At 41.7% G+C, this 25,592-nt stretch overlaps 1 protein-coding gene across 8 annotated transcripts in view; it reads right to left on the bottom strand.

The window, feature by feature from the left end:
* The window catches only part of RAPGEF6 (Rap guanine nucleotide exchange factor 6), a 120,672-nt gene that overhangs the window by 43,804 nt on the left and 51,276 nt on the right, over positions 1–25,592 (bottom strand). For 7 of the 8 annotated variants that reach the window (XM_051631201.1, XM_051631205.1, XM_051631203.1 and 4 more), the window contains one exon: positions 3,496–3,627. In XM_051631201.1, coding sequence (XP_051487161.1) covers positions 3,496–3,627 — 132 coding nt within the window. Of the gene's footprint in view, positions 1–3,495; positions 3,628–17,311; positions 17,439–25,592 lie in introns of those variants that run through there. The other variant, XM_051631207.1, reaches the window with a different exon arrangement.

Raw genomic sequence — 25,592 nt, 5'->3', positions numbered from 1 at the left:
CTCCTGACACAACCTGCTATTAAGAGTGAGGGCTTTTTCCCCTCCACTCATGTCACTTCTTTCAGGGGAAAAATATCCAAGTCTTTTTTCAGAATTCATAGAAAAACCCTCAGGAAGACTTCCTCCCTGATGCATATTTTATAGATAATCCATTTTAATATCAAAATCTTAACCACAACTGGAATTATTGCCGGGCAATTACATTGCTGCCCACACATAGTATATCCTGCCAAAGTGATAAATGAAAGATTCTTTTAAAAGAGAAAGAGAGAAACTTTAAGCACATCACTGACAGACCTAAAGAGATAAGAAAAAATAGCTGTAAATGTGTTAGTCATTAAGAGAACAGCCACTGACACAGGCAACTAATCCATCATAGCAGAAGTAAGACTCTACCCACCTACCTCTAGAGATAGGATCTGGATTACCCACCTAACCCTGGCTGACTGCCTTAAAGCCTGTCCCATGAAAGGGCAAAGAAAGATGTTTGCACTCTGCAATACCTGCTGAATTAATTTTCTGTAAGGTACCTATTACAGGTCAAAGCAGCTGTTTGCAGAAGTTATAATCCCTTATTTCAACTTCTGTATGCATAACCAGGCAGCTTCCCCTGCTTCTGTCTAGACACCACAGCTCTGAAAACAATGGGTTGAATGCAAAAATAAAATTAAAAAATCCACTTCAAGCAAATTAAGTTCTTTGGGCTGCTTGGTGCTTTTTTTTCTGTATTTCTTGTTAAAAAGTCTACTGCCAAGGAGAAAAACAACTGCTTAGAGGTATTCCAAGCAATCTGGACTTAGCTATACGTATATTTGGACATTTTACCACAAAGAATGAAAGCTCCAACAGGGAGCAGCAACAGCACAAGAGAAGGGAGAAAAGATCTTCATACATTTACTTCTGTAAGTTTCTGCAGTTAACTGAGGCTTCAATACAATATATTCACAGCAGTGCTTACAGGCAGGCCTCCTTTTCTGCTGATCTCACCTTCAGCTTTATGTTCACCATTTCCTGCTTAACATCCTCGACTGAGAAGCAGCTGGAACAAGTGAAACCTCATTTCAACACTATCGATGAATATAGTGTACACAGATGAACAAAAACCCTTTCCAAACCTTAATAAAAAATTGCTTCATTCTTTGAATCTACCATTCTAATCACATTTTCCTATTCTGGAATTACATTTGCACTACTTACTATAAAAATTAATGTTAAAATACCATTTATTCAAAAGGTCATTTCAAGACTACATTAATCAAAATTATTAAAAAATGCGTTTCCTCTGCTGGCATTAATGATACTCCAACAGAGTTTGGCATGTAATAGACATGAAGCTGACTGTAAAAATAAAGCATCCTCTTCCAAATACTTTATGAAAAGTTGTACTTTAATGTACCAAAAATGCTTTCAGCTCCTGAGCCAATACATCACACCCAGAGCATAGGCTTACTGTGTATCAAAGAGAGTCTCTGCCTACATAATATCATGATGAATATTAGGGGAAACATTTCTCTTTCTTTCTGATTTCAGAATCTGTGTTGATGTTTCACTGCAATATAATAGTATTTCAATACTATGCCTTGACATTATTACACAGTATCTATCCCTGCACTTATAACTGGGTGACAAACAATGAGACTTCTGCAAAAATAACTGTTAAAGCTACTGCAGCAAAACCCAGCATCTTTTAACGGGTTACTATGTGCACATGATGCATACAAGGACAAGATATGAAAAATGCACTAAAAACATTAAGAAGGGGAATAAAAAACAAAGCCAGCGGGTTGTTTGGGGGGTTTTTCCCCCAACCCCCCCAGGACATGCCTGTTGCACATCTTGTCTTCACCCACAGGTTATGAAATGTCTGATTCTCCAATGCTGTCTTTCAGGATTAATGACTCTGCAGCTCATGATCATACACTGCTGTAATATTATCTCTGAAGATCTCACAGGTGTCTACCATAATGTCTGACCTGCCTCAGACATCACCCCAGCTGGCTGGAATTTCTCAGCAGAACTGACAGATGTCCATGCTCCCTGCAGGACGCAAAATCAGACAGGACAGGCTCATGTCATGTCCATTGCTGGAAAGGAGATTTCTACCTGAGAGGGCCTCACTCCTCAGTATTAACAGGAAATCTGCAGTTCTTTTCACATTAATAAATTATTCCCTGGGCTACAAAAATACATTTCACCACTGTTTGTGTGCTACAGTGCATATACGTATGCTACTCATTATTTCTTTTATTTATATAATTCTCATTTGTTTAACAACTATGCTCTTTTTTGCCATTTTCTGAAGAGCAGACATAAGGTATTTCAAATGCCATTAAACACACGTGATTGAGTATTCACTTATTACTGGAATAGTGTATTCTTATCAATAATATATTTTAAGTGCTTTTCACTTAGAGCAATCTCTCCAAACTACTCAGGTAGACAAGCAGGCAGGCAATAGTCAGGGAAACTGTCCATCAGCATCCTAATAGATGAGATGCTAAAGTACAATACACAGACTAGTTGCAGTGACTCTAACTAATTAAAATCAATTCTGTGTTGACTCAGAAAATTAAAAAAATATATATACTAAAAAAACCCACAAAATTTCTGAGAAACCAGAGAAATCATAGAGCATTTTCAGACTCTCTCGGGGATGCATGCTACTCCTGCTATAGCTGGCAGCAAGGAAATATAAGAAGTGGCAAAGCAAGAGATGATACAGGACAAAAATGCACAGGCAGTTGATGTTCTAAAAGGATTTTTGCTTTTAATGCCTTTATTTCTAAAGTTACCTAGCAATACTTTGATATAAATAAGATATATCAATAATCTCTGTTTAGTGTACAGAAATAGTACCCAATGGAACAAGCCTCTAAAATCATGTTGTACCTCCATCCTGCTCAAGAGTTGTTACATTCTCACTATTGTAGCCAGATTTCAAGTTAAAAGTGGAAAAGCTGGGCAATTACTGACCAGGACAAACCCCAGATGAGCACCCTCACCAACTGGAATGAAAACAACCATGAAATCAGCCCTGCAATTTGACACAAGATGGGTAACTTACTAAGTATATTATCTGTTAGCAAATGAGAGCTCTCTCTGGATTTTAGACAACTTTTACTCTCTACAGTTCTTCTACTTCACTAGAATTTCTCCAGTCAATTAGTGCAAACAGCACGTTCATTACCATGCTTTTGTTTGCATAACAGAACATGTTATTAACAATAAAGACAAATAATCAAGGAAGGTATTTGAAACACGAGAATGATTTCATGAAATTTGTTCCTGAAATGATCCCATAAATAATGAAACGTGATTTTAAAAGCAACAAGTTTGTTGCACTTCTGTGTGGCTGTGGAGGTGGCAAGTCACACGAGCAACACGGGGAGTGGCAGAAGGATGAAGAGGGCAAAGTCTTGGATAAATGGCCACTGGTTTTGTTCATGGAATGTTCAACATCAAGGAAGGAAAAATAATGAACAAATGCAACGTTACCTGATAAATATCAGACAGGCTGCTGCTCCCAGAATCACTGGCAATGCTGCATCCCGACTGGCTGGAGGGGACATGAGCCACCTGAGGATGAGGACTGTCTGTGAGATGCATCTTGGTAAGATCAGCTGGAAGCTGTGGATAAAATGGATTTGGGGAAAGGCAGGAAAAAGAAAGGAAAGCAAGATGTGTTAGTCTGATCTGAAGACAAAATTATTAATAAAACTTTAAGTTAGACGTTTGAATATCCATCTGTCACTTGATGTATCTTTTGACAGAGAACTAATTTAGACTAAGCTTGCCCAACCTTGTTCAGATTTTATGGAACTGATAGAAAACAATGGGTTTTTCCATTAAACAAGGGTCTAGTCTCTTCCCAGCTAAGGGACACATGCCAGCAGGGTTAAGAGAGCATAAGATGACAAAGAGATGATGCTGGCCAGATAGCCCAGTCTTACACAGTAGCTTATGTTGCAAGCCAACGTGAAGCAGAATTCCTGTTTATAAATTCAGTTCCTGCCTTAGTTCAAGAATAACCTTTAGAAAACATGACTATAGAACAAAAAGTAATCTCATTTAAACAGAAGTTTTGGCCACAAAATGCCCTGAATTTTCTTTCAGAAAATGAGGACGCAGAAAGGATATTATGCAGTTTTGGTAGATGTATGTACAACAGCACATGGAATACTATAAAATAACTAGTCCTTCACTTCAACTGCTCATTTATTTTCTGCCACATATATTTCTACTATTTTTAAATTTAGACTCAACTATATGGAAAGAACTCCCATTAAAGAACCACCCAAGCAGTAGGTATAAAACACTGAACTTGTTCCAAATACAAAGGAAATGCAACACTTTGAAGTCTATGTTTAGCCACTAAAAAAAAAAGTTTTACAGGCTGAAAAAAAAAAATAAATCTATTTTCAGGATTTGAGAGCAGCAAAAAGGTCAAACCACTCAGCTGACAAGATTCAATCCAGTGGCCAGAAGGTGCAGTCACCATCTGTCAGCAAAGGGCAAGAGCTGACATACACTGAGATGTGATCTCTTAAACAGCAACAACCAAAACGCATAAAGGTGAAGTGGGGAAGTTGAGATCTAATTCTGGCCCAGAGCACCAGCTGGGTGCAGTGGATGATGAAGGAACATGTCTACAGAACCCATTTGTGGGCCATGTACAGAGAAGCTCTATCCATGTAGCGCTCCTAACGGACATTGGGCAGGAAGTGTTATGTGACCTTCCTTAAAGCCTGCAGAGATCCAGACACTAGTTAAGCCACTGCTATTACCAGGATGAGGACCACGGTGCTGCTGGAGGTTGTTCCCTTGGCTTTCCCCCCCGTCCCAGCGCAGGGCAGCAGCAGCCAGTGCCACAGGGTGACTCTGCTCCTCTGCTCCCAGAGCTGGCAGGACACCAGCCCCTCCACACCACACGGTTGGGCAGGAGGCACCACCTGCCAGCAAGGGCAGAGCAGCCTCAGCCAGGGAGGAGCACTTCCAGCAGCAACCCAGCGAAGTACGTGCAGGGCTGCCAGCAGGCACTGATATGCTGGAGGTCAGTGGAACTGAAAAATCCAGGAGTTTTAGTAAATCACAGAACAAATCAACCCAGAGGGTCACCACCCCCAGCTCAAAAAGACCAGAGTTTTGCTACAAACTCCTCAGCTTGTCCCCATCTGGATAACCTCCCTGTTACAACACCCAGCTCCAACTTCAGCTTCAATTACATTTCTTTCCATCCATGAGCAAATCCCACGCTGACTGTGATAATAAAGACACAAGGAAATCTAATTCCAGCTCCCTGCTGCCCAGATCCATAATGATTTTCTAACTTTCGAAACGGCTCCAGGAAAAGAATGAGCAGGACCAAGAGCAGAACCAATTCTGTGGTATTTCCTCAGAAGAACAAGGGCAGGTGCCTGGTCTCTACTAAAACCTGCTGCTACTGAAGCACATCCTGGCTCAAAGGCAATGACACACACACACACAAACACACACAGTCACATCCAGCTTGTCTTCCATAATTTAGTTTAAATGTTGAGATTCTTGTGAGGAAATCTGTTTTGTAGACCTAGGTTGGAAAGTACTGCTGGAACAAGACACAGCTCTCAAAATAAAGACCTTGGGTATGTACTTTGTATGTCATTTTCACAAATACACATTGAAGAACAACTCAAAACATCACCAGCCTTTCCCAAAGGAGTATTTCTAATCAACTCATTAATCACAACTGTTCTCCATTCTCCCTCCCATTCATTTCCATCACCTACAAAGCACATGTGCAATTACAATGCTCCTGCAGGACTTTGCAGTATGTTCTTGTAAAACACCTTTAATGGAGGTTAGATGCAAGGAAACAATGCAATATCTCTTTAAATTTGAAAGAGAGATAAGGTTTATTTGAGACAAGTGACCTTTAAAGTGCTGCTTGCCACTCTACTCAATCTCCCAAAATAAATCACAGCTTCTGCCTTTTCTGTGTCGCTTTTATTACCCAAACTGATCATTCTTTCTTTCAGAGCAGCAATACATGGATAGGGTGTTTCTGTAACATGACAGGGGGGGAAGTGGGAAGGACTTGCTGGATGTGGTTCTGAAGTGGCTGAAAGTCCTAACTGTTAAGAGATTACTGTTCACTTACTTAGACTAAGATTATTTTAATTTTTTTTGGTGGTAGAAACTTAGAGGCTGTTGTCATGATCACATCCATGTCTGTAAGAATTATATGTTGGGCAGCAAATTAAAAATAGCAACAGTCACCTATGGCCAGGTTTGAGGCTTTTCAGAAAGATGTTATCTTTAGTAACAGATATTCTTAAATATTGTATCTTCTGGCTAGCTATGTGTCCCAGCAGTCACAGAGAGCAAAACTCCCAACATCTCCAAAGTTACGATGCACGCTCACCATAGAATAGGAAAACTCCCAAGATCTCTGAAATTCTGATGAACATTCACCACTTTAAACCATAACAATTAGTTTTTCACAAGAAGGGATAATCTGGACTTGGAGTATGAGTGCATCCGACATGCTGGCACAGCCAGTCCCTGCATCAGTGCCAGCACATCCTTGTGACTGACCTTTCCCAACAAAGGGATATTTAGCACCAAACCCCCCACTGAAATGCCACTCTGCAGTTCAGAGTTGTAAGTGAAAGGAAATTCCGAAAATTGAAGTTATGGTCTGCACAGCCACCTACAGCTCTGCTCTCCCACAGAGTCAGGAAAACACAAGTCTATGATTACACCGAAAACCTCTGAATCAACAAGGGAATTTTTAAACAGATATTGTAAATTGCAATAGGAAAAATGGAAAGAAAAAAACACTGTATCCTTTGGAACTTCAGCCTAGTGGTAGTGTCAGTCTGTCCTGCCACACAAAACCAGCAGCAACAGCAGCCTGGACTGCTTTGCTAAACATAGATGAGATTTCTGAAGGTGGCACACAGGGTCTGCCTGTCCCACTCCCCAGGACACAGCCAAGGCCAGTTCACCAAGTGCCAACTTTGGGGAGGAGAGAGGGCAGAGGATAGGAGAGTATTGAGGTTGGCTCTGAGTATCAGTGAATAAAAAAGACATGCCTAAGCGGACAGACAGAAGAGGGTCCAAAGGAGGGCCATGAAGATGATCAAAGGGCTGGAGAACCGGAGCCATGGGGAAAGACTGAAGGAGCTGGGTCTCTTCTCCCTGGAGGAGAAGGCTCAGAAGAACCTCATCACAGTGTTCCCATACTTGAAGTGCAGCTACAAAGAGGATAGAGACTCTTTATTCACAAGAGCCACACAGAGAAGATAAGAGGCAATGGGTAGAAGTTTCACCAGGACAGGTTTAGTCTTAATGTAAGAAAGAATTATTTTTTTTACTGTGAGAACAATCACTGGAACAACCTTCCCGGGGACATGGCAGAGTCCCCATCACCAGAAGTTTTCAAGATCTGACTGGACAGGGTGCTAGATAATCTCATCTAGGTTTCCTTTCCAAAAATGACCATGTTGGTGCCAACATGGACAACTGACGCTGCTGCACAATTACCAAAACTTCATGGGTTATTCAGCATATTCTGCATCTAATGAGTCTTGAAAATGAACCAACCAGACAAGGTCCAGCTCATTTCCTGTTGGATAATACAAAGGTTCTTCAGTTTTATTACTCCACTATACTTTCATCACCAAAACCACCCCAAATTTACAATGGGACAGTACTTCTCCATAGCCACAAAACATCTGGCAACAATTACAACTACACTGAACTTCTACACACAATTTTCAAGCCATCCAGTGAAGCAATCAACTGCATCTCATTTGATCTCATCTGAAAGTCTCTGATTTTCAAGACATCCAGTTTGAGGTGTCTGATCAGACAAGATGCAGACAAGACAACAAAAACTGCCACACTACTGGGACACGCATGTCTGCACAGAGATTTCCCAATCAACACTAATTTTCTAAATTCGTATTTAATTTAGCTTTGTAGTAGTACTTCTATCTATACCTATAGCAACACATGCCCTGCAAGTGATTTGCCAGCTTTCTCTGAGTCTTACGTGTGTAATTTTGAAATTAATTGGAGTATAAATTCCAGTACATGGTCTATCTCACCAGCTAACAGGCCACTTCCACAGGCCCAAGCAGAGTGCGTCTGCAGTGACATTTACTTCCTACATAAACACCATTTACTCTCAGCAGTGAAGTCACACAGAATACTTGGGAATTCAATTAAAAGCTAATTCTGGTAGAACAGATTTTCAAGATTGCACATGCCCTGTACAACAGAGCAAATTACATGATCTTTGATGAGATGACCAACAATCAGCTCTTCTGAGAAGCACACTGAAAATGACTGTTAGCCTGAAGACAACTTTCCTTTATGTGCTCCCCAGGAAAGTTTTGCTAAAAATTAAGGCTACAGAAAAGTCACTACTGAGAGAAAGGCAACTACAGAAGTAACAAGTGTCATAGGGGGGCTAAACTGAGACTTCTGTCTTTCTTTTCCCCTTTACTTTCCCAGGAAAGGAATCAGAAGAACCTCTTTCAGCACAGGGATCGTACTCTTCATGCTGTATTTCATATGTGACTTCCTTTTGGATTTGCTGGTACCTTTCCCCCATGGAAAAGCCACACCTGTACCTCTGTGACACAAGTTTTGAAAATAAACATCAGTATTTCCTGGTACAGTTTGGATATCCCGAAAACACATGCTGAAAAGGTATAGACAACAGGAGTTTTCAAAATAATCTCGACAAATGGACACAAGACTTACGAATTATCTTCTTTTACGTGTAAAAGAAGCTTCACCATTGTGTTTCAACCTGCAGTAAATGGCATGGTTATTAAATATATTCAGAAGCATCCTGCAAACAGGGCACTGACCAAAGGACTCATCATCAGAAACCAAATCACTGAAGGAAGAACAGTCCACATAACTCTCCTGCTGTGCAGTGCCCCTTATGAATTTAAATTAATGCAAAGAAAATGGGCAATAAGGAATAAAAAGTTTTGCCCTGTTCTTTATTTGATACTCCTTGACTGCAAAGTTTTCCACCAGTTTTCCCAGGTCCCTGTATGAATGTTTACAACTGACTGATCCAGTCTGGACACCGGAGAAGCATCAGCCTCTGAGGGAACAGCTTGTCCTTTTATAGGCTGTGCAAGCAAATTTTCTGTCCTTGGCTTTACAGACTGTCAGTAACCTTATACCTTTTTTGCTTTTCTGAACTTCCCTGAAGCGTTGCCAGCAAAAGGAATATTCAGAAACACCACGGGTTTATTTCCATGAAGCACCCAAGGAGCACAGCACAGCCCCGCAGCGTCAGCGCACACAAACATCTGCTGCGTCACCGTAGAACCCACCATCCACTGCTGCACCAACCAGCTCTCCAACTCTAAGCCTAACAATCCCAATTTTAGGCACATATATTTATTGTTTATTGCCTGAGGTTTTGCATTAAGAGGTTTTCACTGTTTTAAGCTGGAACCCATTAGCACACCCTGGGAGCCTTAACTGTGATGACACTTGGCGACCTCTGAGCTTTAGGAAATGCTCTTGCTCAGCCTCCATCACACCCCAGTGGTTTAAGGGCAGCAATTTTCCTTTCTCAGATGATACAGACAGTCTAGACTGCTACAAACAGCCAGTTTAAAAAAAAAAAAAAACAACAACCATCTTTGCCTTCAGTTTTAAAAATTAAATTAAACAAATTTTCCAAACTAAAAACACCAGTTGATTAAAGAGCTGAAGGGGACTGCAGTCCTCTGAACCCTCTGCCAGCTCCCCCCTCTCCTCTTCAGTGACTGTATCTTTACATTCCCTTCATATGCCACCTTCTCTTTGATGCTCTTGATTCAAAATCCTTCTAATATTAGAATTAAATCGTTCTGCACCGGTTCCCTCCTTTTAATTCCTATTTGTACTTCCAGTCTTCTGATCCCCCTGTTTTGGCAGCCCTGCTGGGAGCTTTCCCTTTTCCTTTGCAATCCCATGTACACTGCTGACACCTTTGTGATTTCCTACAGACCAAACCCACAGCAGAGGACCTAGAGGATGGGATGGCCAAGGACTACCATGTTCAAAAGGCACACTGGAGAAAAAAATCCCTCCAAATTCGCATTTAACTCCCCTTGCTCCGTATCAGCTGTCAAGAAGCAGGTGACCAGCTCTGCCCAGCAAAGCAGCACTACTTTGGATTCTGCCAGACCCCTCATGAGCTCTGAGACCCTTTGGGTCCCTTTGCCTCCAATTTCAGCAAATTCTGCATTCTAGCCTCTTCTCTGCCAGTTGTTTGGATGGTCTCACTACCTGCCTGCGATTCCATCACCAGTTTGTTCTGTTCAGTTTCACAAGATAATTAATTTAATTGCTTGTATTTTTTTCTTTCTCCAACCTACTGCCACAAGAGCAGCAATGCTTACTCCCACTGACATGCAGTCAGTTTCTCACCAAACCCTTCTGTGTTCCACTTTTTTTCTCATCCATCCCATTCATTCCATCTAAGAAGAAGAAAAACAAACACCTCTCAGACTTTTTTCCTGGCATCAGTAAATAAATTATTTTAATAATCTCACACACTGTCTGTAATATAATGAGAAACCACCAAAACCAACCCAAGTTCTCCAAAGCTATTTTGCAGAATTTTTATTAGTTTTTTTCCCACAGATTTCTAGAAATTAACTCAGATTTATGTTCACCTTTTACATACAAGCTGCAATACTGCTCTAGTCTAAAAATGCTTAAAATACACTTAGAGCTGTGTTAATGGGAGAGGAGAAAGTTGCTCCTCTGAGATCCACAAAGAGACCTATTAGGTATCCACAGAGAGGTAAGATGAGCCCAACCAAATTACCTATGCTGACATCAGTCCTCAACCAACTTAATGCAAACAAACATATTTCCTCCTTAAAGACCATAGATGTTCCTTCAGTGCCACAAAAGATTTATTCAGATTATTTTAAAGAGCACTAATGATGTCTTTTTTCTTGTTTTTAAAGCCAACTGATGGAAGAAATATTTTCCCAAAAGGTTGAGATAAAAGCCTGTAACCTTCAACAACAAGATGCAAACAAAAATGGTGCCTACTCAGCTGTACAAACTTCAGATCATTTTCCTTTTCAAAATGTAAAAAAGATGGGTTTGCTGGCAAGATTTATTTCAAAACTTGTTTCAATTCATCAGCTACAGTACATACTTACTTCAGTTACTCTTAGTACTACAGATATGAATCCCAAAGAAACAAGAACAAAGCTAAGATCATTCTCCACAGCCTGGCAGTGCCCTGAAAGCTACCCTTGTAGCCTACCTAAAATAACCTCAGGCTTACAAAAACCCCACAGACAACAAAAAAACATCTAAAAATCCCTAGAGGCTGATCTGTGTCTCTGGAAGCCAAGAGCTTCTTGGTCTTCATGGCTCCTACAGTGCACAGAAAATAAAATCCTCTGAAGTGTTACATTTCCTTAGGTACAAATAAGGTGACACGAGGACAGAATTTTCAAGTGAATTACCACACATGTAATGCAATTTTAATTTGGTTTTCACATGTGTAAATTATAGATTACTGCGATGCCTTACCACGTGGTAACACTAAGCTCCTGGCACGCAAAGATCTCTGCTTTGGTGAAGTGGGGACTTCAGCTGTGACAATTCACCCATGAAAAAATATACTGGTATTGATGAGGGCTCCATAATACTGGGAATATCCGACATATAAACAGAACTTGCTTTTTTTACCACCATCAATTAATATAGATCAACCCTTCTCTGCTCTATACTCAGTGTAGCATTTTTAAAGTGTTAAGAAAGGGGTTTTGTTATTATGAAAATGTAACAGGAATGCTCAAAAAGACTTGTTGACAGTGCCAGAGTTCAAATTTTACTGTTTGTTCTTGCCACTGACAGCTAATACAATACACGGCTAAAAAGAGCCTTGTCTAAATAATTACAGCAGAGAACAAACTGACAGTGGTTAGTGATGCCATGAGTCGTGTAAGGAGCTGAAGTCTCCCAAGCCTTTAAGGCTCCAGCAGCCACACAGGCAGCAGCAGCCCCATGTTTGGGGAGCTCATCCTGAGACAATCCTGCAGGGCACACAGAATTCCAAATCTACATCGAGTTTCATCTCTGCTGAATAATTCATAAACTCTTATACACACTGACTGGTAAAATACAGTGGTGATGATGGTCCCTCTTCACACATCCTCAGGCTGCTACAACCTCACTTCACTGTAATGACAGGCAAGGGAAATCAGCTCCGGGGTCGCAGGGAGCCCAGCATGAGCTCCCGACCTGAAAGCAGCACTGGGCAGCATGGTACCTCTCAGCTAAGAGCTGCAAACCAGGCCCTCAGATCCTGTGCTGTGAAAAAAACAAAGGAGCACCAATCTTGCATCTACGTCTTCTTTCTGTATTTACCTAGAAATGCATTCGTGGAAGTGAGAGGTGCAAAACAGGGTGTTCCCAAACCGGGCTGTTGCTGTGAGCAGAACTGTAACACAGCAGGTTTGAAACAAAGTCTGGGAGGAAATAAATGAACAGATAGGCACTTCTTTGCACACCAAGAGCCAATTTCTGATAAAAATACTTCAGGAAAAGACTTTTTGTGTTGAAAAGCAGTACTACGAGTATTTGCACTTAACCTCAACATACTGTACACTGGAGCATAAGGAAATCCACTCTCTTCAGAATAAATGGCCACACAGCTCACATGAAACCATTTTTATCTTAATAAATTATCCGGAAAAGAGTGCATTTTAAAGGTTTTTATAGAAAGTATCCTGCAAGTTGTTATAAATTAACTAAGTGTACGGAAAACCATCATTTGTCAGTCCAAGAATTCAGTCGCCAAGTGCTCAGGGATCCGCGTACTGAGTAACTAAGAGGCTGTGCTCCTACAAATCAATTAAGATGGAGAAACAGGGCAATCCTTCTGCTGCAGGGGATGGAGCAGAAAAAGATCAAAGTATGGAACAGGAGAGACCATAAGCACTCTGAGGAGCTGGCTGAAATTCCAGAAACTTAAAAGAGAGCTAAACCATATAAACCAAAGTTGGTAGGAGCTAAGAACCATCAGGAACCAGAAGAGACGAGCTTGCAGGACAACCACCCCAGAGCCTGTCCCTGCACACACTCACCTCAGGTGACAAGCACCTCTGAGGGACAACAGGGTGCTCTACACTGCAGAAAGCTGGCCTGGAAGCGACAGGCATGGACAGAGACATATTGGAGGAAGAGACAAAGCCAAGAGGAAGACATGGTCAAAACTGACTGAAAAAAAAAGCAAAGGATCAGTTCCTTTGTCCTGAAAACTTTTAAAATTCATAGTACCAGGACTACATTCCACATAAGTGCACTAGTAAAGACAAGGATGACACTGAATGAAATCAAGGACACACTATCCAAGCTCTGTTTTTCTTGTGAGGAGCTGAAATTAATCTTTAATTGCATGAAGGTTTCAACTCAAGATCTCAGGGATCAAATTGGTGCTCCTTGAAGCATCAGTGATTTCAGTTGTGGGTAACTAAAACTTGCATCATTGTCCCTGTGAAACAGCAGAAATAGAAACAGGACTGAAAAATGACTCCAAGTCTTCTGCTCTAACCCAAACACAAACTTTCACAGAGCAAATATATCTTGTTATTGTGCTTAGCATTATTAGATTTTATCTAAGCAGAGGCAGAAGAGCACAGAAGCCTACAGGAAATAAATTACTGTCTACTGCCATAAGACAACTTTAACATGCACCTGGGATCTTAAATGAAACTGTTTTCCTTCAGGAGCAAACATTTTAGAAGCATAGATGTTAATTCAAAAACCCTTATTTTCTATAAAAAGCACATTATCTCAAAAAGCAGCCCTTTTCAAATATCCTCTATAGATACATTATCCAGTCACTCCATATTTTCCCCATCAGACCCTACTGCTACACAAATGGGGTAACTGTGCATGCATTCCAGGCTTGCAAAATTGTTAGGATGTGCATAAAATTTCTATTACAGGAGAACTGTATGCATCTAAATCGTTTAGAGCTCTCTATCATAGTGACTTCATAACACATCTATGTTTAAGAGTCTAATACCACAAAGTGCATTACAGACCATTTAACTGACACTGAGAAAGTTATGATCTGAATTACAAAGACTATACAAAGACTATCGGAATCTTGCTGAGATAAATTTGAAATACGTTCTTTTTCCTTAAAATATTGCAGTGGCAAGGGAGGTATTTGGTTGAAGCTGAATGCTTCTTCCCCTGGCAAACACAACCTGTCTGTGGAGGCAAATCTCCACAAGACCGATGCCAAGTCCTTTACCTTCCTTCAGCTTCCTCCAGAGTCCCAGTGGCTTGACAGCTGAGGCTGCTTTGATCACCGTTTGCCACAATCCTCACTGCTTATCACACTCAGTGTTTAAGGATGCCTGCATCTATTAATCCCAACTTCTACAGCCTATCACCCCAGAAAGTATACGGTTCCCAGGGCAGAGATCATTTCTTATGGTGTGCAAATCTGCCCCTGTGCCGGTACCTCCAGGCACAACTGACAGAGGAACAGCCCTCATCCTCCTGCGGAGGGATGGTAATATCTCTTGGACACATTTTCAAGTATCAGCAGAGTCTTGAGAAATACTGTTGACCTCTACAACAGCCTGCATAGAAGGGCTCCTACAGTTCATCTTCAGGTGCACTGCAGAAATTCACAACTCCCACTGCTCACTCTCTGTTTTGTCTCCTTTCAGACGCTCTTGATGCAGGGAAAGAGACTGCATTGATTACTTACGGGTATCTGCTTCATCTCTGCTACTTTTGGAAGTTAAAAGCAACAAAGCCCCTGGGAGGTGAAGGGACACCAGTGCAGACACCCCTTACATGCAGGGAGTATGTTCCAGGTGGTGATGGAGCTCCTAAAGCTGGCTTCTCCTGCAGGTCACTCCATAGCCACCCAAATTAACCTCCTCAGGTTAAGGTTAACCTTCAGAAGTACCTTCACAAAAGCTTACCTTCCTGATTAGTCATACGAAACATGACTTCATTTTGCTGTGATTAAACAGATGTATCATTACACTGTCACATTCAGAACAGCTATAATTACAACTAAGTCAACAGTCCATTTTCAGACTATTGTCCTATACCACTTCAAGAGCAACTAATTAAAAAATTCTGGGACAGATATCTACACAAATTTAAGAAATTATTAATTTAATCACCAAAAAAGCAAACGAAAAATGAGATGTTCACTGCTCTATGGCAAGAAATTGTTCTAGTTTCAAACTAGTGTCATAAAGGACTTGGCATTTTCAAGTTAAAAGTTATACACTGCATATTTAAAATTCTAACATCACTTAATTTGCTATAACATGTATTGTTGTAAAACACCTGTCATAGAAATAGATTGGTGGTACAAAGCTCAGATAAAAACAAAAATGGAACAAACTCAGGTACAGTTCAGCTCATCAGTGTGTTAAACCCTATGCACTTTTCTCTTCAGAGCTGCAGAACATCATGACCAGAGCAGTTCCAAAGTCTGTGGGGGTTTGGGAGATTCTGCAGAAGGGGGCTACAAGTGCTTTTTCTTTTGTAGTTTTAAAGATAAAGAACTTTTAGCTACACATTGGAATCCAAAACCAGATAAATTCCTTTTCTTCAGCCATTAAAAGAAAAAACAAACTTCCCCTTCCCCAACATTTTATACCATTTCATTTATGAATAATAAATAAGTGAATAAATGGCTTGACTGGTATGGCAGCAATCCACTGGGTATCATCCACGGAGCTGACACAAGGGGCTATAAAAACCTTCACAATTTTTAAATATTATTCTTTTAGCCCCCACCAATCCCTTATTTGAGCCCAGGGTTTCTTTTTTTGTGGTTTCTCCCTTTGGTGCAAACTCTACAGAAAGAGCAGTGTCAGCTGAAGTACCAAGGTGACTAAGCATTCCCATTCCTTAAACTACATGACACGTCCAGACTTCCTTCACAAGGGTCCTGCAGGTAAATGGAGATTAAGTAAACCCATCCATTCATATTTAATGTCTACAGAGTAGAAGGGGAAGAAAGTGAGTCTCCATGTACACTCCAGACACTGGTGACGGCCCAAACAGGCCAACGTTTGCCAGCAGGAGCTCGAAGGTGAGGAGCTGCAATCACCTGGCTGAGCTCAGGGAGTTCATCTGCCCTTCAAGGCAATCAGCACCTGCAGCTCTGCTTATTCAGCCACATGGATTTACACCTGGATTTTGTCAACTGCACACTGAAACCCTTTGCCCCCACACTCAGAGCTTCCACTAACATTTTACCAGACATAAAAACCAATCAGGGAAACCACCCTGCACACCCAGCTGTGTTTCTCCCTTGTGTCTCCACACTGTCACATTACCTAGACTAGAAACTTTTTGGGACCAAAGTCAAGAGCAAATTTCTTGCTCCAATGTCAAAGCCATATCTCATCATGTCAAGAGCACCAGGGGTTTTGCCCACTGCCTCCAAACCCTGCCAGCTCTCACATGCAAGAAAGTTGCAGTCTTTATTCCAGCCTGTATAAGCTGCAACATAAATAAAATTGTACTAAATACTAATGAATACATGCTTCACCTCACCAATTTCCATGTCTCAGGTGATCACCTCTTGGCAACAGCAATAATAAAAGACCAGCAACTCGGCTGATGTTCTGACTGAGCATACCAAATAGTAAAAGTCTGACCAACAGTGTAATTTTAAATGTATTTAAAGGCTTTTATCTCAATATGTAGGTTTGCTCGAATGTTCTAGAGTTCATTACCTCCTCTAAAAGCAGCACCCTTACCTCCCCAGATCACAAAAACACTGCATCCTCAGACACATAAGATCATTCGTGTCCTTTAACTCATCATGCCTAGATAGTTCAACTAAATAATTAACAAATTCCATAATGCTGCACAAAGGAAAGGGGCAGTGCAGCTTCATACAGCTTGGAAATTGGAACATTAGTGGGTTTGCATACCAGTATTTTCAAGTTATCACTGTATGCAAGCAGTCATATAAATGTTACACTTGAGTAATACTTGCCTCATGTATTAATAGGCTAAAAAGCAAGTTTCACACACTCCATAAGCAAACGGCACTTTGGATACTTCCTGTTCATTTATAAGCTACTCACATATAAAACAAATCCCAAGATTTCCAGGTTCCTCCCCCCCTTATAATTTAGAAACGATTCCACAAGAACAGTTGATCCCAGGCAGGAGTCCAGCCTCTCAGCCCAGCAGCACCCGGGTTTGAGAAGTGAACATTCAAACAGCAGCACGGTTGTCAATACATGTCAGAGAAATGCAGCACAGACAAAATCTTACTTACTTTGGAGGCCCAGGGCTGCAGGCAGTTGGCATAACATCGAACAAGAAAAGCCATTTCTTAGGTTGGGGGGGGTAGGAGGCAGAAAGTTTCCTTTCTCAAATAAAAGCCACAGAGGAAAAATACGGAGTAAAATTCCTGCTGGATTCTCTTTAAAAATCATAAACCAAGGCAGCAAATGTACATGTATGCAACTTCTCAGGCTTGAATTTCACATTGAATTTGATTACAGCATCCACTAGGTCTGAGTAGTTTTCAGTATTGCAGTGAGTTAGCAGCAGCAATTCCTATAAAAATGTTCCAGTTTTAACACGGACATAAATTCAAATCAAAATGTTTCCTAGCTTTTCAAATACAAATATCCATACGTTTCCCCAGGCAAGAGGCATGCACCCAGAAAGTGCTGCTAAAATTGAATTAATTCTGAAATGGATTAGAACTGCAGCTTAAAGCAACAATACATTAAAAGGTGAGATACGAATTCTTCAAATTCCTTTTTTCTCTTCACTAAAATGCATTCACAAGTGGCTTATCTTCGGATCCACTTTTCAGAAACTTCACATTCATATTGTAGATGAAATTTTGCAAAGGTTCTTCAGCATCTTAGGCGATTCAGGAATCCCACACTCTGGATATTAAAGTTTCTTCTTTATACTCTTGTCCATCATAACTGCAAAAATTGAATTAGTGTCCGGATTGTAGCTCCAGGATATATGCTCTAACAGGTTTGCACTGTGGAATGTATTAAAAGCCTCTGCGATACAAACCCTTTTCTCTTTTGCCCCCCCTCCTTCTTTTTTTAATGCAGTTTACAACTCTGCAGTGTTGCTTAGTATTCTAATGCATCAGTCGGATACCACGGCTAATCCACGCCTAGCTTTTCCAATTAAAACATTTCTCTAATGCACAACAAACCAGTACATCCATGGCTACAGCAAGACTGACTGCTGGAGTCCTAATTCCTACTATCTTTGCCTGCTTCTCAGCAGCTCCCTCAGGAGAAGCTCCCATCGATTGGATGCTCCGCAGCAAGATGAAATATCTAATAAGGAGGAAAGAGAGTGGGAGGGGAAGGGAGCTAAAAGGATGACATCACCTGTATAGAAAGCCTTTAGAAACTGCATTAGATCAATTGGATACTGGATCTGCAGATGCAGCCAACAGAGCATCTTTATTGACCTAATATAAACACGTATCAGTACAACAACTGCTCAGCAAAACACCCCTGCTCCACATTAGATTTTATATCATTTCATGATCTACTAACGCATGTGCTGTAACTCTGAGTATTTTTTTTTCCTGAAGCATTTTTTTAAAAATTAATCACATGTATCTCTTAACACTTTCATTTGGGTGAATTACTTCTCATCTTTGCATCCAAATTTAGAAATAAGTAAAATAAATATCTGTAGACATTCACATGCATGCACACAGACACCCATCAGCAGTTCACAATGAAATAATTTCAGCTTTTATGTATGGAATGTCAGTCATACAAGAGCCTCAACATTTTTATCTCATCCTATACACTCATTGAAAGATTTCTGACTGGAATGTGAAGCAAATTTCTTATTCAAAGGTGATGTTTATAATTCTCATAATTGTAATGGCTTTGAAACCATGTTAAAAGTTTTGGTGGGTGGCTTCTTTTTCCCCCTCAATCAAGACCAATTCTGTTTCTAACCAAAATTGCCCTAATTCTGCAGTAGTCAATTAACTTTAATAATTTCTTTTTGCAACTAAAAACTGAAATATTTGCAAGCAGCTTAGTATCTTGGATGGCAGCCCAGCCTGCTGCAGAGCTGCTCTGAGGAAGCACCTACAAGATCCCACACCTCTGAGCTGGGACTGCCACGATGCTTTCAATTCCTCGAAGGCAAATGACTTCTGCTGCCATGCAAGAGGGTGGAAAAGAAAGGGAGGGGGCAGAGGGAGCTGGCTCTGTTTAAGTCATTATTTAGTAATCTGGACCATTTGCTTCAGCTGCAAGAAGGGGCACTCACTGTTTCCGTCTTCCTCTCTTTGGAAAGAATTTTCATCACCACGTATCTCGCTGTTCCCAGTTTCCCCACAGAATCAAGGGTAATTCTCCAAAACCAAGCTAGCCCATGATGGCCATGCCTCCTGTACAGAGAAGGAGCTTCCAAAAGTGGCTTGGTGGCAGCAAGGGCCAAAAATCCCTTTTTCTTGTTTATTCGCTTGTTCTTTAATACTTCATCAAGCATTTTGATGCAATACTTGGAAGACTGTTTTTCTTCTGCTGTGCCAAGGATGGAGATGCTTATATTTGGAAGGCAAGTTACACCAGTGGGACAGCCCACCCCATCTCAAGTCCACAGCTCCCTTGATCAGTCATCCAGAAGTTGACTTGTCCCCAGCATACAACTCATTATGACAGGAGTTGCACCTTAAGTCAGAAAAAACCCTCCCCTAGCACCTTCCAGAACTGTCTTAAGAGAAATAAATAAATAAATAAATTGATATCTGAATTTACTTAACCTCTATCAGACAATGAAACTAGTAACAGATGCAACCAGACTTCATAAATATTACTGGCTGTAATTTGCATTTAACCATAAAGGGAAAACTGAACTCCATTCCTGCACTCAAAAAATCTGCACACCCAAAGTCTGTTTGATTTTTAAAAGCTGAAAGAATTTGATTATTACTTCAGATTTTTTAAATGCATTACACCAGCTATATAAACAGCTGCTTCTTTTACTGTTCCTTCAATACTGAACAATAGGCTAGATATGTCAGCTTCACCTGCCATGCAGCTGTATTCCACCTTCTCTAAGAATTCCCAAGCTCACATTCAGAAGCACCTTAACCATCACATAGAATACCACACTGATCAACCTTCAGCAGGAGGGAACAGCCAAACACTTCTGCGCAGTGTCACCCGTTTTCCAGTTATCCCCATCACAATTTATACCAAGGAGAAAAGAGAACCCGCCCAGCTGGAGGAACCTCTCCCTGCCTGCACACACACCAACTCCAGCCCTGGGCTGAGTGGGCAGATCCTCATCTTCCAGCTGCCTTTCAAACCCACTGCATTGTGCCTGAAATCCAATCCACGGCAGATTTTGGCACGGATGCCATCTTTTACAACTACTGTAAACACGAGCCCAATAACGGGAACAAAATTCTATTTCCTCCTGGTTTTGCCTTTAAGTGCAGATGACATCATGGCTCTGCCCGTGCCGCCAATGAGCTCAGCGGTGGTCCCAGGGGGCTGCAGCCAGCTCTGCAGCCCCGAGCGGGGGGAAAACCTGACCTACTTCCACACCCCAGCTTTTGGGGCATCCCCCTCCCCACTCATTTCTGAATTATGCTGTCAGGTTTTATTTTCAACGCCCGTATTTCTGCAGCCCCAGCTCCCTGCAGCACAGGGCTGGAAGTTTGTATAAATCGTCTGTTTAACGACAGGTCTCAAAACTGAAGCCGCTCGGAGATGAAAGAAAAATCTGATACAAAGGCTGCTCCACAGTGATCACAATCATAATATTTGTGAAGAACTGCAGCAGCAGGCAGAATCACAGACAGGAAATTGCTGGTCTCATTTTAAGCCAGATTCCCAGTTTTCAGAGAATCTTAAGGAAAAAACCCTCCAGTCTGCAATCTCTGAATTAACAGTGGTCTTTGTTTCTTAACACTGATTTCTTTCCATGCCTGAAATATCACTCCGTATATTTCTAAGTATAATATTCCCTTTATCCTCCCATAATGCTATTTGAATCCTTCTGACTGTTAAATAAATCTGAATGTTCTAATTGTCTAGCAAGACTAAGTCACTGAAAAATGGGATGTTTTTAAAAGGATAGTAAGGCCTTTCATAATTTAAATGCAGGTTCAATGCAGATTAGAGTCTTCTTTTATTTAAGGACACGACAAATTGAAGTTCTGCAAAAGCAGAGAGGACTGGCAGCTGACAGCAGAAGGTGCCTGTCGAGCAGCACGACTTTTTCCTGATCAGAGAAAGAAAAGCCCATTGTGCAGCACCAGGGGAGGACAAGGGCTGGTCTCGAAGCCAACATGGCACAAAGGCAGAAGCCGTCGGTGTGTGCCAGTGAGCCGAGGGGCTGGGGGCTGAGGGCTGGGCTTGCAGATTTGTGTCCTTTTGTCCTCAGAGCCAGACAACTCCTGCCACACTGTCCCCTGCAAGTGCCCACCTAGCTAGCAGGTACCTTAATTTGCTCCCCCTTCTGGAGCAGAGTACCTAAGGTAGCATCCTGACGCCAAGCCCACGATGGGGGCTGGGGAAGGAGACAAGCAGCTTGGGAAGCAATCCGTCATCTCACACAGTTGGGCAAAGATGGCTCAGGCTAAAATAATTCATCTTAATACAGTTTTGCAAGTGGGAATTGCCAAACACAGCAGCATAACGCAGACATATTTAAGCATTAAGGGCACCTGCAGCAAGAGGTTTATTTCAATATATTTGAGCAGTTCAGACCTCATGGGAAGGCAGGCAATGGGGTGCAGGAGGCAGAGGCAGCTGCAGCCCCTGCTACGCTGGCACAGCTTGCTGGATTCAGTGTCACTAGCATGTCTCTCTGGTTTCCCCCTGCCATTCAACTGGCTCATCTTAAAAGAACCATTGTATTTACATGGCAAGGTTAGACCCTCCCCTCAGGGCTTCTCAGGAACTCCCGTTTAAAGAAAAAATAAAATACAACTCTCCACCCTGACCCTGTTAGAAAAGGGAAGCAAGGAAAGCAGCACCATGAGCTCCCACTCCCCTTCAGGGTGACATTACATGGTGCAACTGCATCCTCATGTCCATCGCCTTCCATGGCAGCACTTACTAACAGGCTGCAGAAAAATCCTACAGAAAGATCTGTAGGACTCGTAAGTAGTATGAAAACACAATCCATCCTAAGGGAAGGAGAGAGGGGGAGTGGGAGGGGGAGGGCAGAGACTGTCATCATCCCTGAAGTGATGTAAGCTTCTAAATATAGCAGCAGCAATACAGAAGGAACAATAAAAAGGCACCATGGATTCAATTTCCCCATCGCTTTCACACTGCCCCTACCATCTTTTTTCAGCTGTTGTGTTAAGCATGAAAAGTCATCTTATATTTGCAGTGATTCAGATCTATATGGTTTATAATACTTTCTTGAATATGTTTATAAATTACAGCTCTCTCCTGCAGATCTCTGTTGCTGCACACTCTCTGCAGAGCTGGGCAGCAGCATGATCAGCATTGCAAACAGGGACCACGCCAGCATGGGGGGAAGGGGGGAAAGCCCCCTCTCCTACAGACTCAAACAAAAAGTTCAGTTCTACAGTTGGAACAAAGATGATTCATACTATGCTCCTCCCTCCCTTCCTGACATCTCATTTCAACAAGGGGTGGGGTAGTTTAGGAAGGTACACAACCCAAAAGTCCCTGGTGATGAGAAGGAGTGGGTACCAACCCCAGAAGGGTCACTTTGTGAGACTGAATCCACCCAGAGATACTGAAAAGACAAAATCTCTAACATCCCACAGCAAAAATTCCCAAGCATATTTAGAATTTTGCTCATTAAATGCTACCTGATCTAGCTGCAAGACTGAAATCACAGTCCAAACCTAACATGGACCTGATCTCAGTTTCCTCAGCTCCCGCCTACCTGGGAAATCAGCTGGGGCTTCACATTTGGAAATTGCAAAGCCCACCCATATATGTATATATTAATTTTCATCACAAAAATGTCAATATGAAAGTTAATACAAAATAACACTTTTTCTTCCTTCAGTTATAAAAACCACATCTCAAGTTAAAACGAGCAGATTAAGAGTATTTAGAACATAAGGTACCTGCTCACATCTCCCAAGAAAAAGACCTCTGATTAAATGACCTTGAGAATAATACATTAACTCCACAGATCAGGTTAAAAGTCATTAAAATGCCACTTCCAATATTTCTTCTGTCATTATTCTTGAGGATTAACACCAAACTGGAAGCCTGAAAGCAGGAAGGGGGGAGGGATCCAACTCCTGCTACCAAGTGTCAAGATTTGTCTCTATGCAGGAGCAACTCTGAACTTTCAGCTTCCATTTGCTAGTGGCCAGCTTGAGAAGTGTAGGTGACATGAGCATCATCTCAAACATAACACTTTAGGAACATTTTCTTCCCAGAACCAAGCCATGTCTGAAGGCTCCAAACTGCTTTTCCATGTGCAGAGCCTACACCAACAGACCTGCCTGGGCTCAGGCCTGACTCCACACACAGGGATCTCAGCTGGCCCTGGCCCCAGGCTGGGAGCAGCCAGGGGTAACCTATACTGAGCTCAGGAACAGCATGAGCAAGGGAGGAAGAGGTGGGTAAGGCACTGGCAGAAGTGCTCCTGAGGGATTTACTAGGACAGTGACCACAGCATGATGCATGGCTCCCAAAACCTACCGTGTTGGGGAAGCGCAGCGCAGATCCGAGGGCAGCTCTGCAGGGCTTCCCTCGTCGCACAGACTGTTGTGGCGTGGTGGTTTCCAAGCTTCCTCCTATTCTGGTATGACCCAGCCCTTACTGCCTTTAAAAATTGAAAGCCCAGTATGCTTTTGGAAATTCTTCCCCAGCATCGTTTGGGGTGCCTCCGTCCGCTGAGAGAAAAACATCAGCAGAAGTCCAGTTATTCTCCCCCTACCTGAGAAACTGAACTTAGCAGATAAAGCAACGGCTGGGCCAGGTGCCAGACCTGCACTCCAAGTTGACAAATCCCATCTGTTAACCAAACTTTAAAGGAAAAAAAATCTAAATCATAAAAACAATGCAAGCATTGTGGCTACAGCACCTCAAATTAAAACTTAACCATACAGGAACAAAAAACTTTACTACTCAGCAACAGAAAACAACTGTGACTTGCAAGAGCAAAGCATCCACCAAGGAATTCAGCTACAAAGATGGCCCCATTTAGCCAAGAGACTTCATTTAACCAACCATTTCAAGTATTTCATCTGTCAAATATATCCCCCATTAAGACAGTTTCCACATATCAAATGTAAAATTGCAAATGCTGTTAAATGTCATTAGATAGCAATCAGTTCTAAGCCAAAACCAAAGAGATTCTTCTAGCTATTCTCTCGTACAGACAGTGGTTTTCGTGCCAAGTTTCTCAAGGAAAACAGGGCATCCAAATGCCTGCATTCTGCACTGACATTTTCTGAGGGTGATTTTAACTGAAAATTGCTCAGGATATTCTCACTCCCTAACTTGGTCAGGAAGGCTTCCAAATAACCTGAGTTTATGTAAATCTTTGTACTGTATATTGGAAAAACATTTTAACTTGAATACGAAGTTGAAGACAACATCACCACAGTCCTTTAAAGAAGTCTTCAGTGTCACGTGACATTCAACCCAATGACTCAAACTTTCAGCTCTTCAGGCTAAAATACAACATGATCCTTCACATGACTACTTCTCTCTCAGGCACGATAAAGCTAAACCTCCACGAGAGGTTGAATTGGCTACAAATAAGAACACAACTAGGCTGCTATACTTGAGCACAGCATACTGAACAGAAACAGCCCAGATGGAAGACAGGAAATAAAGAACAGATCCACACTTGCTACCATCGCCCTGCATGCAGGCGACCAGCTTGCTGGCTACTACCCTGTTGGTTTTCTGCAAGAAGCCACTCAATACACCACTTTAAAAGACTGAAACAATAATGTTAAGAAGAAGGATCTGACGAAGACCTGCAACTCATACACTAAAAGGTTTTTAAGTCCCCCCAAAAAGCAAAGACCTTTCTCAAGTGCAGAGCAACCTTTTTATCATTAACCACCTGAAAGACATGATACAGTTATTAGCAGTGGGTGCAACCCCTACACATCATTCTCAATCTAGTTTGCATAAGAGGCTGCTTATGAAGAATTAATGACTTTGGAACTGCCACCCAGCCCCTTAGGGTCCATCAAAACAGAAATTAACTCTCTGAACATGCTACATAAAATATTTTCTCAGGCATTTTCCAAGCAACTGAGTTAATTTCTACCATGGTATACATTTGTCTATACTGTGAAAGGTGGAGGAAAAAACAGATTAATTGATTATTGTGTGGAGAGCACATTAATAACAACCTGAATTTTTACTTCTTGTGCATATTAATTTGCAAAATATCCAGAATTGTTGAAAGGGGCTTCTGCCACAAGCTGTCACAGAGCAACAGGCACAACAGAACATTCCTCCCACAGCACTGCCAGCACCAGCTTAGGTCAATGTCCAGTTCTGGGCTCCACAGTTCAAGAGGGACAAGGATTTACTAGAGAGAGTCCAACGGACACTAAGAGGACCAATAAGGGA

Source organism: Apus apus, chromosome 13 (assembly GCF_020740795.1).
Source record: "Apus apus isolate bApuApu2 chromosome 13, bApuApu2.pri.cur, whole genome shotgun sequence".
Classification (NCBI taxonomy): Eukaryota; Metazoa; Chordata; class Aves; order Apodiformes; family Apodidae; genus Apus; species Apus apus.
The sequence above is the reverse complement of the archived record's forward strand: the minus strand, read 5'-3'. Positions and strand labels throughout refer to the sequence as shown.